General features: G+C 44.6%; 1 protein-coding gene across 1 annotated transcript; it reads left to right on the forward strand.

The window, feature by feature from the left end:
- The first annotated feature begins 2,231 nt into the window (after positions 1–2,231).
- NEUROD6 (neuronal differentiation 6) lies at positions 2,232–4,050 on the forward strand. The gene has a single exon (XM_045865120.1). The coding sequence runs from the start codon at positions 2,232–2,234 to the stop codon at positions 3,243–3,245; it is 1,014 nt and encodes a 337-aa protein (XP_045721076.1). The 3' UTR covers positions 3,246–4,050.
- Positions 4,051–15,127: the final 11,077 nt, after the last annotated feature.

Genomic DNA, 15,127 nt, shown 5'->3' on the forward strand with positions numbered 1-15,127 from the left:
CAGACGTCTCTGCATTTGATATAGATAAAGAATCTCTCTGAAAAGTTGTTGAAAGGTACCAGTAAGTGTAGAAAGGGGAACGTCTGAGGATGTCTTTCAGACCCCAGATGGAGAGACTGTTCTTTTATTCCAAATTCCTAAGAAGCACAGAAGTCGTACATGTTAATAAGAGAACACACAGACACACACCCATAAGTTACATGCCATGAAACAAAACAAGGAAATAAGGAGACCTTTGTTGATCCCTGTTCGCTTACACAAATCTTAGTTTGCTTAAGCATCTCAAGACCCTTTTCCTGATTTCAGCTCCTCCTCACGGCTTTCTCTCCCCGGGTACCCAGGTGCAGGAAAGGGATGGTGATCTTTACAAAACGTCAACATCAACAACAACAAAAATCTCTCGCTCACACAAAAGCCCACCTTGTAAATGAATGGAATATTAACGACTACCTAATAGTTGCACCGTTGGCAGGGCGAAACTGAACACTAACACAGCTATTTTCTCCAGACTGCCAGTGAAGCCGAAGCAGCTCGAGGAGAAACGCACCTACTGTATGTGAAATGCTGGTGCAGATTTTTTCCCTATCAGTCTAACCTTCTGTGTTGATGCATGAATGCTGGTACCCACTTACAGGGATGCCAGATGATCAGTGCAGAATGAAGGTCCCAAGAGAGAGGATCACATGGTTCTCTCTGCCCTGTGACGTCACTAGCAGATGGCATGGGTACCAGCTCTGGCAGTTGGCATCAATGTCACTTTTTAGAGATCAATGAGATAGTGCAGATATACACAGATCTAGAGACTCCAGGAGACGATGCGACACTCAGCCTGAAAAGATTTGGAAGATACAAAATGAAAACTGATTATTGAATGAAATTAAAACCTAAGGTAATATAAATAAAGATCTACTTCAATTGATGCTGGCTTTGCATGCAAGTATTTAAAGATACAGTGTCACTGTCTTATAGTATTTATATGCTCTTTGCCATCTATAACTTCTTATCATATTTCATTCTTATGATGTAATTGTCACATACTTTCACTGCTATTATGTAACACTGCAAGTATGTGGACATTACTAAGAGTTTGTGTGTGTGTGTGTGTGTGTGTGTGCTGAGGGGGCTGGAGATTGTTAAATTGAAAAGTCTCTGTTTTAACGTGCCTATTTGTTTGAAGACTTTAGATGAAAATACTTGCTGCTTCCCCAAACGAAAGCCAAAATTGCATTTAAAACACAAATTATTTTCCCCTTTCATTCGGGATTCTGAACACACGTGCACAATTGCAGTCAGAATCCTTGGACCGTTCCTGTCAGATATTAGCTAGAGGGAGACTTCTGTAGCTCATAGAACAAAAACACTATGAGAGTGGTTTTTTGTCCAGGATGATTTGAACAGAAGCAAACAGACGATTACATTTGGAAAAAATTGTAAATGTAAAAGCAGTCTTAACATTTTCTTTGATTACAAAAAATGCCAGTGATTTTTATTTTTTTTAATTTATTTATGGAGTTTATTCCAAATTAGCCCAATCCCCCTCCCCTTTTTTGTGAAGGCTGGGAAAATAGTGCTCTTTTATGTATTTCTTCACTGATCAGAAAGAAATCAGTTTTAAAAATTGGCTCTGATTTATCTTTTCTTTAAATTTCTAAATGTCAACAGCCACTTATCTAAATTTGCAGTTACATAATACAGCAGATAAAGTTAAGGCTTATTTCTTTTTCTAAAACAAAACAAAACAAAACACCTCACAAATTTGTCAGTTAATGGAGAGATAACACTTTTTTATTTTAAAAACTGGTGTCTCTTCTCATTTGGTACTCAGGGGAATTGGAATTAATGAAATTCTGCATTGCTATATCATGTTTTGCATTTGCTTGAATTCCACAGTCCTTTTTGTGCATTAAAACCAGTTTAAAATCAAAGGGAAGTGGAAATGGTGGTAGCATTATAATAAATGCTTCTTGTTTTATTTTCTTTTGATAATTTGCCTGTATAAATCGATCCTATTGCATGTGCCAATGTTTTTTTTTTTTTTATAATTACTAGCCTGCACAAACTCAAAGATTCTATTTAATGTAAAAAATCGGTCCCAGAATCAGGTTTTTTCACGTGTTTTTGTATTCTTATGATTAAGTCATTAAATATGTTTGAAGTGTATAAACTTTAAAAATGAAAACACTTTAAATATTGTGCTGGCATTTTTTCAGGTAATTTAAGATTAGAGAACCATGTTAACACTACCGTTTGATGAGTCTGTTGTAATGCCAGAATCCCAGATGTGCAGAAAGTTTTCTAGAGAATGTGAGGACCAGAAGCAAATTAAGAAACCAGAAAGCTTTTCCAAACAGATTGTCCTTCGAGGAAAGAGCATCAAAAGGGCCCCAGGAGAAGAAACCGAGAAGGAAGAAGAGGAGGAAGACAGGGAGGAGGAAGATGAAAATGGCTTGCCCAGAAGGAGGGGTCTTAGGAAAAAAAAGACGACCAAACTCCGACTGGAGAGGGTCAAGTTCAGGAGACAGGAAGCTAACGCACGCGAGAGAAACAGGATGCACGGCCTCAACGACGCTCTGGACAATTTAAGAAAAGTGGTCCCCTGCTATTCCAAAACCCAAAAACTGTCCAAAATAGAAACTTTACGACTGGCCAAAAACTACATCTGGGCACTTTCTGAAATTCTGAGAATCGGCAAGAGACCTGATCTGCTCACGTTCGTCCAAAACTTATGCAAAGGTCTTTCCCAGCCAACTACAAACTTGGTGGCAGGCTGCTTGCAGCTCAATGCCAGGAGTTTCCTGATGGGTCAGGGTGGGGAGGCTGCGCACCACACAAGGTCACCCTACTCTACTTTCTACCCGCCCTACCACAGCCCTGAGCTCACCACTCCCCCAGGGCATGGAACTCTTGATAATTCCAAGACCATGAAACCCTACAATTATTGCAGTGCGTATGAATCCTTCTATGAAAGCACTTCCCCTGAGTGTGCCAGCCCTCAGTTTGAAGGTCCCTTAAGTCCTCCCCCAATTAACTATAATGGGATATTTTCCCTGAAGCAAGAAGAAACCTTGGACTATGGCAAAAATTACAATTACGGCATGCATTACTGTGCAGTGCCACCCAGGGGTCCCCTTGGGCAGGGTGCCATGTTCAGGTTGCCCACCGACAGCCACTTCCCTTACGACTTACATCTGCGCAGTCAATCTCTCACCATGCAAGATGAATTAAATGCAGTTTTTCATAATTAATGAGGAAAATGAAAATAAACAGTGGTCATTCACCTCCCCCGTCTAATTAAGACAAAGCAGATGCTTGTGGGCTGAGTAACTGGCACAACTCTATCTGAGGTGTTTACTAGTTCCTGAAGTGTATTTCAACTATTGTGAGAATTTTCTATGTAATAATAAACCTCTTTTCGTATAAGGACTTCTTTTCCTTTCCTTTTGTCTGTAAAGCACTGTGAATCTGTTTCTACTGGAAGGATTTTTTTTTCCCCCTTGTTTTATTTTCTTTTAAATTCACTTTGAATTAAATTTGTTTGAACAAGGTGTCTAAGAATATACTGTTGAATAAAGACATGCACACAGCATAACTCAATGTCTATTTCAGTTGTACAGTAATTATAAAAAATGCATGTTATTAAAATCAGATGAATAAAATGATGTGTTTATAATTACTAGCAATTATATATTATGTATCTCTGAAAATTGAAAATATTGAGAATAACACGAAGGTGACATTGATATTAGAAGATGCATTTGAGGATGTGCAACAATATAAAAAGCTATGCAATTTTCTTTTTATTAAGGATGAATCTAAATGCATTCAATTGGTAACTATTCCTCTTCAAGTATTGCAGATGGGGCAACATGATATTTGGGTGGACGGTGTCATGATTTTGGAACAATTATTTCAATCGTAAAGAAAAATTTTTCGGCACTTGTTTTGTATTGTTCAGAAATTATCTGTACAGGTTTGTTATCACAATGTATAATTGTGTTTTTCCACCCCACATTTTTAAAGCAATTAAACATAGATATTTACACTCCTAAAGGACATCTATTAGCTGTGATATTTTTGCACGATATTTATTATTTCCTGGTACACAGCTGCTTTCTGTCTCTAACACTCCCTTCTCCCCATTTCAGAAATATTTCTGGATCTCAAAACCGTACGAGATAAAATAATTTTTTTAAACAAAATGGCCAAAGCGCTTACAAGAATTTTTTTTTTAAGTATCTCAAATGAAAGAAGAGGGGCCCAGGAGAGTTAAACATCCTGGGGAAACAATGATAAATCCTGGTAACCTTCAGCTCCAGCCGAAATTCGGTGGCAAATTTCCAGCAAACACCAAGAATGGATGTTAAAAACGGAAGGTTTTATACTCTGCTCGGTTTAAGTAAGTCTGGCCGATTAGAGGCTAAATTCTGTGTGATTAAAAGTTTCCTGACAAAAGGCCACCAAACACCTACTTGAATAGCGCCTGGGGAGCTCACTCTCTTAGGCAGAACTGAGCCCCTTCTAGAATAAAAACCAAGGTGGCCCTGACCTCCCTCCAGCTGCCCTCTTGCGCAGGTTTGCCCCCCAGGGGGAGCAGGGGAACAGCTGCGAAGGCCCGCGAGGTTAGCAGAAATGGGTCCGGCGGTGGCGGGACAGAGAGGGTCCGGGTGGGCCCGGGCAGGGGGTCCGCGCTCACCGCCGCCCTGCGCTGCCCACTCGTGCGCCCCGCAAGCATCGCCCGAGCCGGCGCAGGCCCGACGGCTGCTCTCGGGCGGCTCGTGGGGAGGACGGAAGTGGCTTGGCGCCCCCACACTTGTCACCCGGGCACAGAGGCACAGGCTGCACTGCCCGTGACCCGCCCGCAGTGGTCGCCCTGGGGCCGGGGGCCGCGCCCTGTGAGCGGCTCCCGAGCCGATCTCGCGGGCGGGGAAAGGGGCTGCGCGGTCCGGAGAGCCGGCGGGCCCCGATGCCCTGGTCTGAGGCGGGGAGGAGGCGATCTCCTAGGGCCAGGACCCAAGAGGCTGCAAAGGGCGTCGTCCCTTCACCCGCCCCGTCTACCGCAGTGGAGAAAGCGGCGGCGGCGGCCACTCCAGTTTGCCCAAATGCCGCTGAAATCTGCCCCTGTCCTGCCCTCCCACGCCCGCGGGACTTCTAGAGCCCAGGCCGAGAGGCCTGCCCCGGGTTCTCCAGGGGCAGCGGCTCTCCAGCTCCCCCCGCGTTGGCGCGCACCGCAGCCGCACTCCGAGGGGCAAAGGTGCCCCAGTAGCTGCTGGCGCGGGACTCGGCGGGTGATGAACGTGCCCTTCTAAGCGGTTGGTGACAGCACCTGTTCATTCCAATTCCACGAGGGCAAGAAGTCGGGGAAAGAGGTGGAAGTGTGCCCTCTAGGGGTGGAGAGAAGTTTGCCCGAGGTAGAGAGCTGTCAGTCCCCGGTCTGTCCGGACACCGGAGTGACTCGCCCTTGCTTCCCGGCAGACGCAGCGCACAAAACTTGCCTTCTCCAGGACCGTGTCCGGGATTGCCAGGCCTCTTTAAAGCCCCTCAGACACTAGGAGTCTGATCGCTGCTCACCCCGTCTGAGCAAAGAGCAAGAAAGTGAGGAAGCATCTGGAACGAGAAGAATCTGACTTAAAAAATTAAGGCATTTCTGTTTAGTCACTAACAGAATAAGTGCGGTCTCCCCCACCTTGTTCCAAGGTGACCCGCTGCCTGACTGCGAACAGCATCGCGCCGCCTAAGAGTCTCGTTGGTCCAGACAGGCTTTGAAAACTACAGCCTTTCCTGGGTCACAAATCCATGTTGGAATTAGAGACTACAACGGTAGATGCCCTCTCCCCTCTCCCTTGCGGCAATATGGGAACGCTAAGAAAAAAGCAGCTGGCTGAATGTCTGGGGAAGAAGCAAACGTTCAGAAGTGTCTTATCTCGGGGCTTTGTTCGAAATGAACTCAAGCAAAAGAGTGGGGTTTTCTGGCACAGACCGCAGAGATTATGAAATTTCTTCTATAGTTTTGGGTGCACAAATCAGATGCGTGCTCTCTCTTCTGTGGGACTGATGGGATCCAGGATACTATGTTGTGTGTTAGCAGGGTGTGTGTGACTGATCCCTGTGGCTTAATCATCCTTCGGGTCCCACTGATGACCCCTGGTATGGGAACCACCCACCCGGTCCCCTTTACACTAACCAAGGTCGGGGTGTCCGTTCTCTTCCTCAGCAGGGCCCTCCCCGTTCCCCGGGGACTGCAATCCTGAGAAATCATGACTTGTGCATTCATATACCAACATCGCAGATGCCATGCATTGCAGAATCTTGCCTTTTAAGGTATGACTCCGATGGAAGGGGATATAGGATAGTATAGAAAGTACACTTTAGGATCAAGAAGTCTCCGAGTCAGATTTGGGTCAAAATCCTGCCTCAACATGGACCTCTTATTGCAGCCTCAGGGAGACAGCATACAGCAGCCAAAAGGCTGGAGGTCAAGATACCTTCGTTCCTTACTCTCTTCATGACCTTCTGCTTTCCTCATCTCCCAACTTGAAAGGATGAAAGGCCTGTTTTCTGAAACTTTTAAATAATTACTGCCTTTCACATGGAGAGGCATCTCTTTTGAGTTGAATTATGTGAATATTACATTTATTTTTTATATTATAAATCTTGTATTTCTCCGTTTGTCCTTTCTCCCATGTCAGGACTTGATAGCTAGCTAGCTAGATGTAGATAGATATAGATATACCCTCAACAAAAGAAAAGAAGTAGTAGGTAGTGCAGGACTGAAATGGCTGTCCAGGGGCACCAGAGGCCTAGGCTCCTTCTACCTCCATTAACCTTAGTGTGGTGCTTCCATTTTCAAATTTGCCTCATGGCCCAAAATGGCTGTTGGGGTTCTAACCATTGTGTCCTCATTCCAATTAAGGAGAGGGGAAGGGGGTGGCAAGTGGGTGTCCCACCCACCTGATCAGACCCTTTTAGAAAATATTAATGACTTCTACTTAATATATCACTGATCACCACTAGATTTAAAAGAAGCTGGAAAATACATCCTTTTTATCAGAACATATTGCTACCTGCAAGTAAGGAAGAAGGAGAAGATGGGTGTTGGTCAGGCACTTAGCAATCTCTGCCAGGCCTCCCCTTCTAGACTCTGAATCCTCAAGAGGTTGGGCCTCATCTTATGTGCTGTGCAGACCACCTTAGCACTCTGCCTTGCACATCATGGGTGCTCAATAAGATTTTTGTTTCCAAAGCACTCCCAACAGTTCAGAAGGCATATGTTGTTGCCAGACATGTCTTCCATCCAGGTGCTAACGGGACACAATGCACAGCACACCTCTGCTGGACCACTGTGGCACTGTACCCTTTCTTCATCAGTGCCCTCGTGGGGTTGTCTTGGCCCACGCTGGCCTTCCCCCCACCCCCACAGACTACACTGCCCCAGCCTCAAACCTGACACATTCTGTGCGTGGCATCACTGGCCTTACCCATAAGGTTCAGTCTGCCAGACAAGAGATTTGTCTTCACAATCTTCTTTGTAGTCCCGTGAGCCCCATCTGTGACCCATCTTTACATACGTTTTCCCTCGCCAGCTCTGTGTGGCTGGCTTGCTTACTTCTTTTTTTCCTCTTCTTTTTTTTTTTTATTAACATGTAATGTATTATTTGTGTCAGGGGTACAGGTCTGTGATTCAACCGTCTTACACAATTCACAGTGCTCACCATAGCACCTACCTTCCCTAATGTCCGTCACCCAGCCACCCCATCCCTCCCACCCCCCACCACTCCAGCAACCCTCAGTGTTTTTCTGGTGCCTTTCACTCTGCTGTCTACCAAATCCTTCTTCTCCTCTCTGAGATCATATACTTTGCCCAAGCATTCTGTTTCCTGTTTCTACCATCTCTTTCCCATTTGACTACATACATCTGTGTTACCACATGGCCTCTCAGCTCCCCAGTTTGTGGATTCTAAGTAGTTTTATTCTTAAGTCCAGTCCTCCTTCCTCCCTGTAAAATGCATGGCTTCAGGCCTCTTGCTCTGTTTGAAAGGGATGGAAGGCGAGGGTTTCCAGTATCCCCAGGTTGCCAGTGCTAATGCCATCTCCACGGAAGCATCCCGTGGCTGATGAGGTACCCCGGCAACCCACCTCCAACCTCCATGTGATGTCTTGTGGGCATCTGCACTCTCCCTTGGAACTGCTTTCTCTCCCTCATCACCCGTCTGTGGGTCTCTGGCCTAGAAGAAAAAACATGTTCTCACTTTGAAGGGAAGGCAGAGTGCTCAGGCTCCTGATAAGGGTCTCCGGCTTTAACTACCCAGCCCTCTTGGTCCCAGGGCACTCAGCCATCCCAGAGAGGAGATTCAAGCATAACCTCATGCTGCACTCAAAGCTACTGCAGCCTGCCTCCCCTCGGGCCCTTTTTCTCACTTATCCTCACTGCATCTGATACTTTCCCTACTTGGAGGGTCTCTTCCCTCTCCCCCAGGGGCCCTGTTTCTTAATCAGGCTCCCAATTTAGGACAAGGTTCAATTCTTCCTTTGAGTACCTATATAGCAGGGAATAGAAGAGAAGTGTCTATACCCTGTCCTTTCATCCTAAATATGTAACGCAATGCTCTAACCTCGGCAGAGACTCAGCTAGGTTTGTAAGACTTCCTTCCCAAATTGAAGAACCAAAACAGAACAACAACAAAACACCTTTCTTCATCCTAAAGCTCGATCTAGCCTCTTGCTCTCTTTCCTTCCCAGTCGAAACTCTTCAATAAGCGCCTGACACAAAATGTCACACCTCCTTTAGCACCCTGTCTCTTTGGTCCGCTTCAGTCCTTCCTCCACCTCTACCATCCAACAGAGAGTGCATATGTTGTCATATTTACTCCAACTCCTACGGTACCCTTTGAACAAAGCATACTGATGTTTAAAAATGAAAGCATGTAAAAACCATGGATAAAAAGAATTGGGAGAGCAGGTTGGAAAAGTTGACAAGAGATCTCATTATAGAAGGCCCTGGGTGCCAGTGAAGGGGATGTGCTAGATCACGTGAGGGCATAAACCTGAGGGCCCAGCTTTGTCCAGCTGTGTCCGTTAGCTTTGCATGCGTGGGCAAGGACACAACTTTGCAGACTCTTGGTTTCTGGTAAAAGAAGGATCATAAGAAGTAACACAAGTTACTGATGCCCAGTGACTGTCCTTCAGTCCTTCTCTTTGCTTGCTCCCTGGCTGCTCCTGCCCTCCCTAGCTATTGGGGGTCACCTCACATTTTGGCGACTCTCCTTGTGTCTCCTTTACCAGCTCTTCTTACTTCTCTCATCTTTCCTGGGCACCCACACTGCACCTGTCTTCACTGTCTTATAGATCCCACTTCTCCTCCTGCATCCCCTACTTGAGGACAACAAGACCTGTACTTCAGGCCACCAAATACCTCCACTTGGTTATCCCGTTGTCCTCTAAAGATCAATGTGTGGACAGTGGAGCCCTCTCCAAAACACTACCACTACTGCTAGCTGTTTCTAGAACTTTCCTCCAGCGTATGTGGGGGGGAAAATGATATTAAATATTTCTCATCGTTCCTTCTCTTTCTGGCCCCTATACTTCCAAGTTAGTCTCCAAGTTCTGCTGATTTCCCTTTATCACTTCACATGGAGGCCAACATACTTCCAAGCTCATTACCCTGTTCCACCTTCCTCCTTCCAGCTCATTTCCCAATGCCAGATTAATCTTCCCCAACCACTCCAGCGCACCAGTCTCTCAGAGTAACACCTTTCATAGTTCTTATTTTCTATCTGATAAATAACTATATGCAGTTTATTTTTTTCTTCATCAAAACCCTCCATATTAAAACTGAAAACAACTGTTGATGTCATATAGCACTTTTGAATTGACAAAATAGTTTTCACATATTCACCTTTTTTAGTCCCAGGAACTTCAGCATTAGGTAGTAACTTATATCGTCCTTATTTTGCTTGGAAATCAAATCAGAAGAGGCGTGTCACTTTCCCATGGGCACAATGCTAATGGACAAAGGTGGACAAAACCAGTCCTGAGGTTTTCACCCCTAGGCAGTATTCCACAGTCCCTAATTTGGCACCCAGTGCCTCATGTGTGGGATCCGTAGTCTACTTTTCCCAACTGATATCCCATTTCATTATCAATGGATTTCACCTACTTTTTAAAAAAAGCATCAGTATGCTCTGTTCAAATGATATCTTAGGAGTTAGTGACACACAAAAATGTTTCCGATCCTGGTAAAGACAAGACTGGAGGGCCAGCAACCAAGACACCCTCACCTGTGCTCTAGCTACTGAGATATCTCTCAGGAGCAAGATTAGACAACTTCTGTACTACAGGAAAATGTCCTTGAGGTTGAACTTGCTTGTTGCACCTCTATCTGCCTTTGGGTCTTGTGCTGTTCCACCTGTTTGAGATGTCCTCGTTTCTAGTCTCCACTTTCTCGGATTCACATGTTCTTTAAGGCCACCTCCTATACGAAGCCTCCCAGATCCCGCTAGTCTGTAGTGGCATCGTGCTGCTCTGAAGTCAGATCTCTCTTGTTTCCATTACATAGTTGTCATCTAAATCCTTGCTGCCTAAATCTTATCGTATTCAAAATCTTACTTAGGTCTCATATTGCTATGTAACATATAGAAATGACTAGATTGTATACTCCTTGAGAGCAGGGACATTTAATCCTCTTTGTGTCTCTATAGTACATACATTCATTAAGTTCTTGATTCAGTGATGGTGATTGGGGATATACACTCTGGCTTTGTTACAGAAGAACATCATGAATCAGAGACAAAACAGTACGGACCTCTCACATCCAATGACAAGTGACACTAAGGTTCAGATTTTCACCTATAAGGTAAGAATAATAACACATATGTCATAGGGTTGTGAAGATAAAATGCGATCATTTAGAAAAGTACTAGCTCACTTCCTAGTTCAAAGCAAGCAAGCAGCTGATGAAACCAGCCATTGTTTCTATTATTAACATGGTATCAACATACTGATTCCTACTAAATCTGAACAACATGAACAACAATTTTTTAAAAATGCAGGTTAGATCCAAGTAGCACATTGTGATACAATTTAGTCTAGCGGACTTAATCAATATAATTTTAGTATGTTATAGAATAAAATTCTATTATAATATAAAATATAACAAATTCTATTTACAGAAAAAAAAATAGAGTCCCTCACACAAAGCAAAAGTAAGTACTAGCCACTGAAACTTTGCTTCAGGTACACACACACACATGAGAAAAGCTGGAAAACCACTGATGGAGAAGATACCAGTGGTGGAATAAATAAATGAAAAAGCCAGAGAGCCCAGACCCTGCAGACACCTGGACCTAAGCTTATAACCTGCACTGTATCTTATGTCAGACCCTCTCACATCAGAAAAGTGAGAATTCTTTTTTTTTTTTTTTAAGATTTATTTATTTGAGAGGCGGGGGGAGGCAGAGAGACACTTAAGACATGGGGCTTGAACACAAAGCCCTGAGATCACAACCTGAGTTGGACGCTTAACCGACTGTGCCACTCAGGTGCCCCCAGAAAGGTGAGAATTCTTGAGAGAGTCCCCTGTGTGTTCACCTGCCAGTTTCCAGGGAGGACTCTAACAATGTAGCAAGAATCACTAAAATGCCAAGTCAGGGACCTTATTTTTTTCCAGAGTTTGAAAAAGGCAGTCCTGCAATGAGAACTCTCAGGAAGATGGTAAAGAACCAGCGTCCTTTCAATGTTAGAAAGGGGAGAACGAGCCTCGTAAGTTCAGAGACTGACATTGGAGTATAAAGTAAGAACCAAAAAAAAGTGTCAAAGGGCCCGTCGGAATTCTGCAAGAGTCCAATCAAGTCCTGAATTTGTAGGGCAGGATTCCCAAGTTTTGCTGGCATCAGAATCACCCAGGAATCATTTCTGGAATACTAATTCTCAGGCTTCACCTCCACCCACTGGATCCTTGGCTTTACCTGGTCCATATGAACTCCTGGAATGCGGGCACCCAGTGCATTTCACATCACTGAACAATGGACACAATTTGGGGGATGACAGATAAGGCTAATGAAAGGAAAGCTGCACTCCCCTACGCCAAATCTTATAGGCTTTCATCTGTCAGCCAGATAGTTGGACACAAATGATGGGATACAGTAAGGAAGAGGAGGAATTCCAGGTGCCCACTGGTGTTTGTGATAAGAAGAAAGAGAGTGTGATCATAAGAGGAGTTGCGATGGCCTTTGTGAAACAGCACTGGTCAGGTAATATAGGTGTGTGATCTGCTAAGACACAAGGGCACAATGGTCATTTGTCTTTTCAACCTTTGAGCAGTCGGTACACTAGTCAAAAAATTGGGTGTACATGTAGAAGAGCCTAAATTTGTCACTGGAGAGCAATGATTCCCCAACCATTTTGGCATTCTTCCTGGTTCGGTTTTGAAACATGCCTACTCTCAACTGAGAACATTCCATCTTCTTCCGAACATTCCATCTTTGCTGAACATTCCATCTTCTTCTCAAAATATAAGAGAAGTAAAATGAGTCGGGAGGGATATTTGTGTGTTTGTATCTAAGACATGACTGGAGGTAACAAAGGATATCCTGGTGGATCATGAGCTGGGACCGTCACTCCCCTTTTGTGGTAGAGGAATCCAGACTTGCTATAACCCTGGGAGCACTGAATGCAGCCTGCCTCATGGCCGTGTCTGTAGGCCAGCACCATGGATGGAGTGACGATCAGGTTTGTGCACTTGTCATAATGGAAAACTTGGGCTTTGTGTATGTTCTAAAGATCCTCTCCCAAGCTCAACAAATAAAGAGATATCTTCAAAACAATTGTAAAAATTTTATTCCCTACTATAACTGAAGAATTGTAAATTGAGATACTTCAGTCCCCATTGAGATCCCATGTCACATCAAAGAGGAACTAAACAGGAATGTAGAGTGGCCAGCACCCTCTGGGAAACCGGAATTATGGTAAAAAAGAAAATATGCTAGCTTCTTATGTTCCTAGTCAGATAGTTCAGGGCTCTATAACCATATATTTCAATTACTTTGGACTCAATGACCAATCAAGAGAGGGATAGGAAATCACCAACCTTTCTTAGAGAACATTAGGGCGGTGCTTTGGCAATTGCTCCATACTTTCAATAAAACCTCAGAATAATGGGTCATGGCCTTCACGTGTTTCTGTCCTCAAGGGAGGAGAAAAGTGGAGGATACAATGAGAGGAGTTGTTAATTTAACAATTATTTATCGAGTCCCTGTTCTGATGAGTCCTGCACTGCTCTAGGTAGGGAGGACACAGTGAGGAAAGAGGAGGCCAGCTCCCCATTCTCATGGTGTTTCTGGTGTAGTGAGGATGCCTGTGTGTCCCTCGCCCAGGGAGCAATGCTGTTCAGGAGTGCCATCCTGCCCCAGATGCTGTAGAAGGTGCTGAGAGAGGGGTAGACACAGGGGTGAGCAGGCTAGGGTGCTCCCTGCTCTCTTGGGGTCTGAATAACCAAGGCCAAAAGAACACCCATTCATTCAACAAATATCTATTAATAAATTACTTTTTTTTAGACTCTGCACTAGATATGAAGGATATAAAAAATGAATAAGTCATGTCTCTCTAAGAACAGGGAGTCTAAGACAAAAGACAGACATATAGTTAAATATAAATGACTAAACCAAAAGCATTAGTGGAGGGGACACAGATGGAGGCAAAATCTGCTTATCCTGGGCCAGGCCATGGGGGAGGCAGGACCAGGAGTTTCCTGTAGGAGATGCTCCAGTTAGAGACATTTCACAGGTGGACCAGTGTGAGGGGGTGTATGGTGGGAATGCCTCTTTTCTCCTCCTGTTATTTCCATTCAAATGGAAAGGCCTGACATTCTTGGCCTCCCAGTAGTTCCTAAACCCTTTCTCTGGGGAAGAAATTGATCTCCAATCTGATTAGAGGATGTTGGAAAAGAACATTGGGCGTGTGTGCCTCAGCCCCTCCTCCTTTCCACCCTTCCTTGTTCCCTAGAGTTCTATGTTAAGAAATGGTGGGAGTCCTGCAGTCTTCTGGGGTCTTCCAGTGTCTTCTATGATCATTTGGAACAGTCTGCTCATTTCTAGAGTTGAGTTAGCAAGCTCATTTGGCTCACACTCAAAGCAAAATTCTCTAACCTTAATCTCATCAATGATAAGGTTGATCTTTGGCTTTCACCTGCCTAGTTCTTATCATATTAACCAGTTTTTACTTATTGGGAGGCCCCTCTGAGACTTTAACAGAAGGGAGTTTCAGGCAGAAATGTTCACCTGGAGAGAAGAAGGTACGAATCACTTCCGGGATTGCAAGTTCAGTTTGATGGGGGTGTTTGGAGTAAGCTGGGATTGGCCTGAGGTGAGCCTGGATTCACCAGTCAAGGCGACACCATGGAAAGCCTTGTGGGTCTGCAGGGGAGTCTGCAGGAGGGTCTTTGCTGAGGAGTACATCAGCAGATGTGCACTTTGGGAGTGTCGCGGAAAACCTGGACCCAAGGGAACCTGTCAGGAAACAGCTTGCAGCTACAAAATTAATATAATGTGGAATAGAAAGGAAGGGAAAGACCTGAGGGGTGATGAACAGAGAGAAACCATTGTTAATTACTGCCTCGACCTGGAAATGAGGAAGAGAGGAGAGGCTGAAGAACAGTTATACACCTGAGATTTGTTTGTAACTTGCTGAGATTAAGTGCCTTGCAGTCAGTCACAGTGGTGTGGTGGGACAGGCGGTTCAGTGGCAGCTTTCTGAGTCTGGAGTTCAAGAGAGAGGTCTGTGCTGCAGCTGGACTTCGGGGAAAGGGTGGGCTCAGACTCAGCATGTGGAGCTTAAAGAGAAAAGAGGAGTAAGACTGGGGGGCGGGGCACCAATAGTGTTTCTCCAGGTACAGCTCGTCTGTGGTGCCGAATGCGGCACAACATGTTTGTGCTTGTGTTTGGGGTTGTTATCCCAGAATCCTCCCAGTTTCCCTGCAGGAACTGTACCGTAACTGACCTTTGCCTTCTGGGTAGGATCACTGAGAACCATACAGAAAAATGAAAACATGGTTCCTAACTGCAAGATTTCGGAACAATATTGTTGTACAGGTTTTTAAAAGCCCTTTGTTATAAAGTTTTGTGTCATGAAATCAGAT

The sequence above is a fragment of the Mirounga angustirostris genome, unplaced genomic scaffold, assembly GCF_029215605.1.
Source record: "Mirounga angustirostris isolate CCGP_5_RB_7025 unplaced genomic scaffold, mMirAng1.0.hap1 SCAF_12, whole genome shotgun sequence".
In the NCBI taxonomy this organism is placed as follows: domain Eukaryota; kingdom Metazoa; phylum Chordata; class Mammalia; order Carnivora; family Phocidae; genus Mirounga; species Mirounga angustirostris.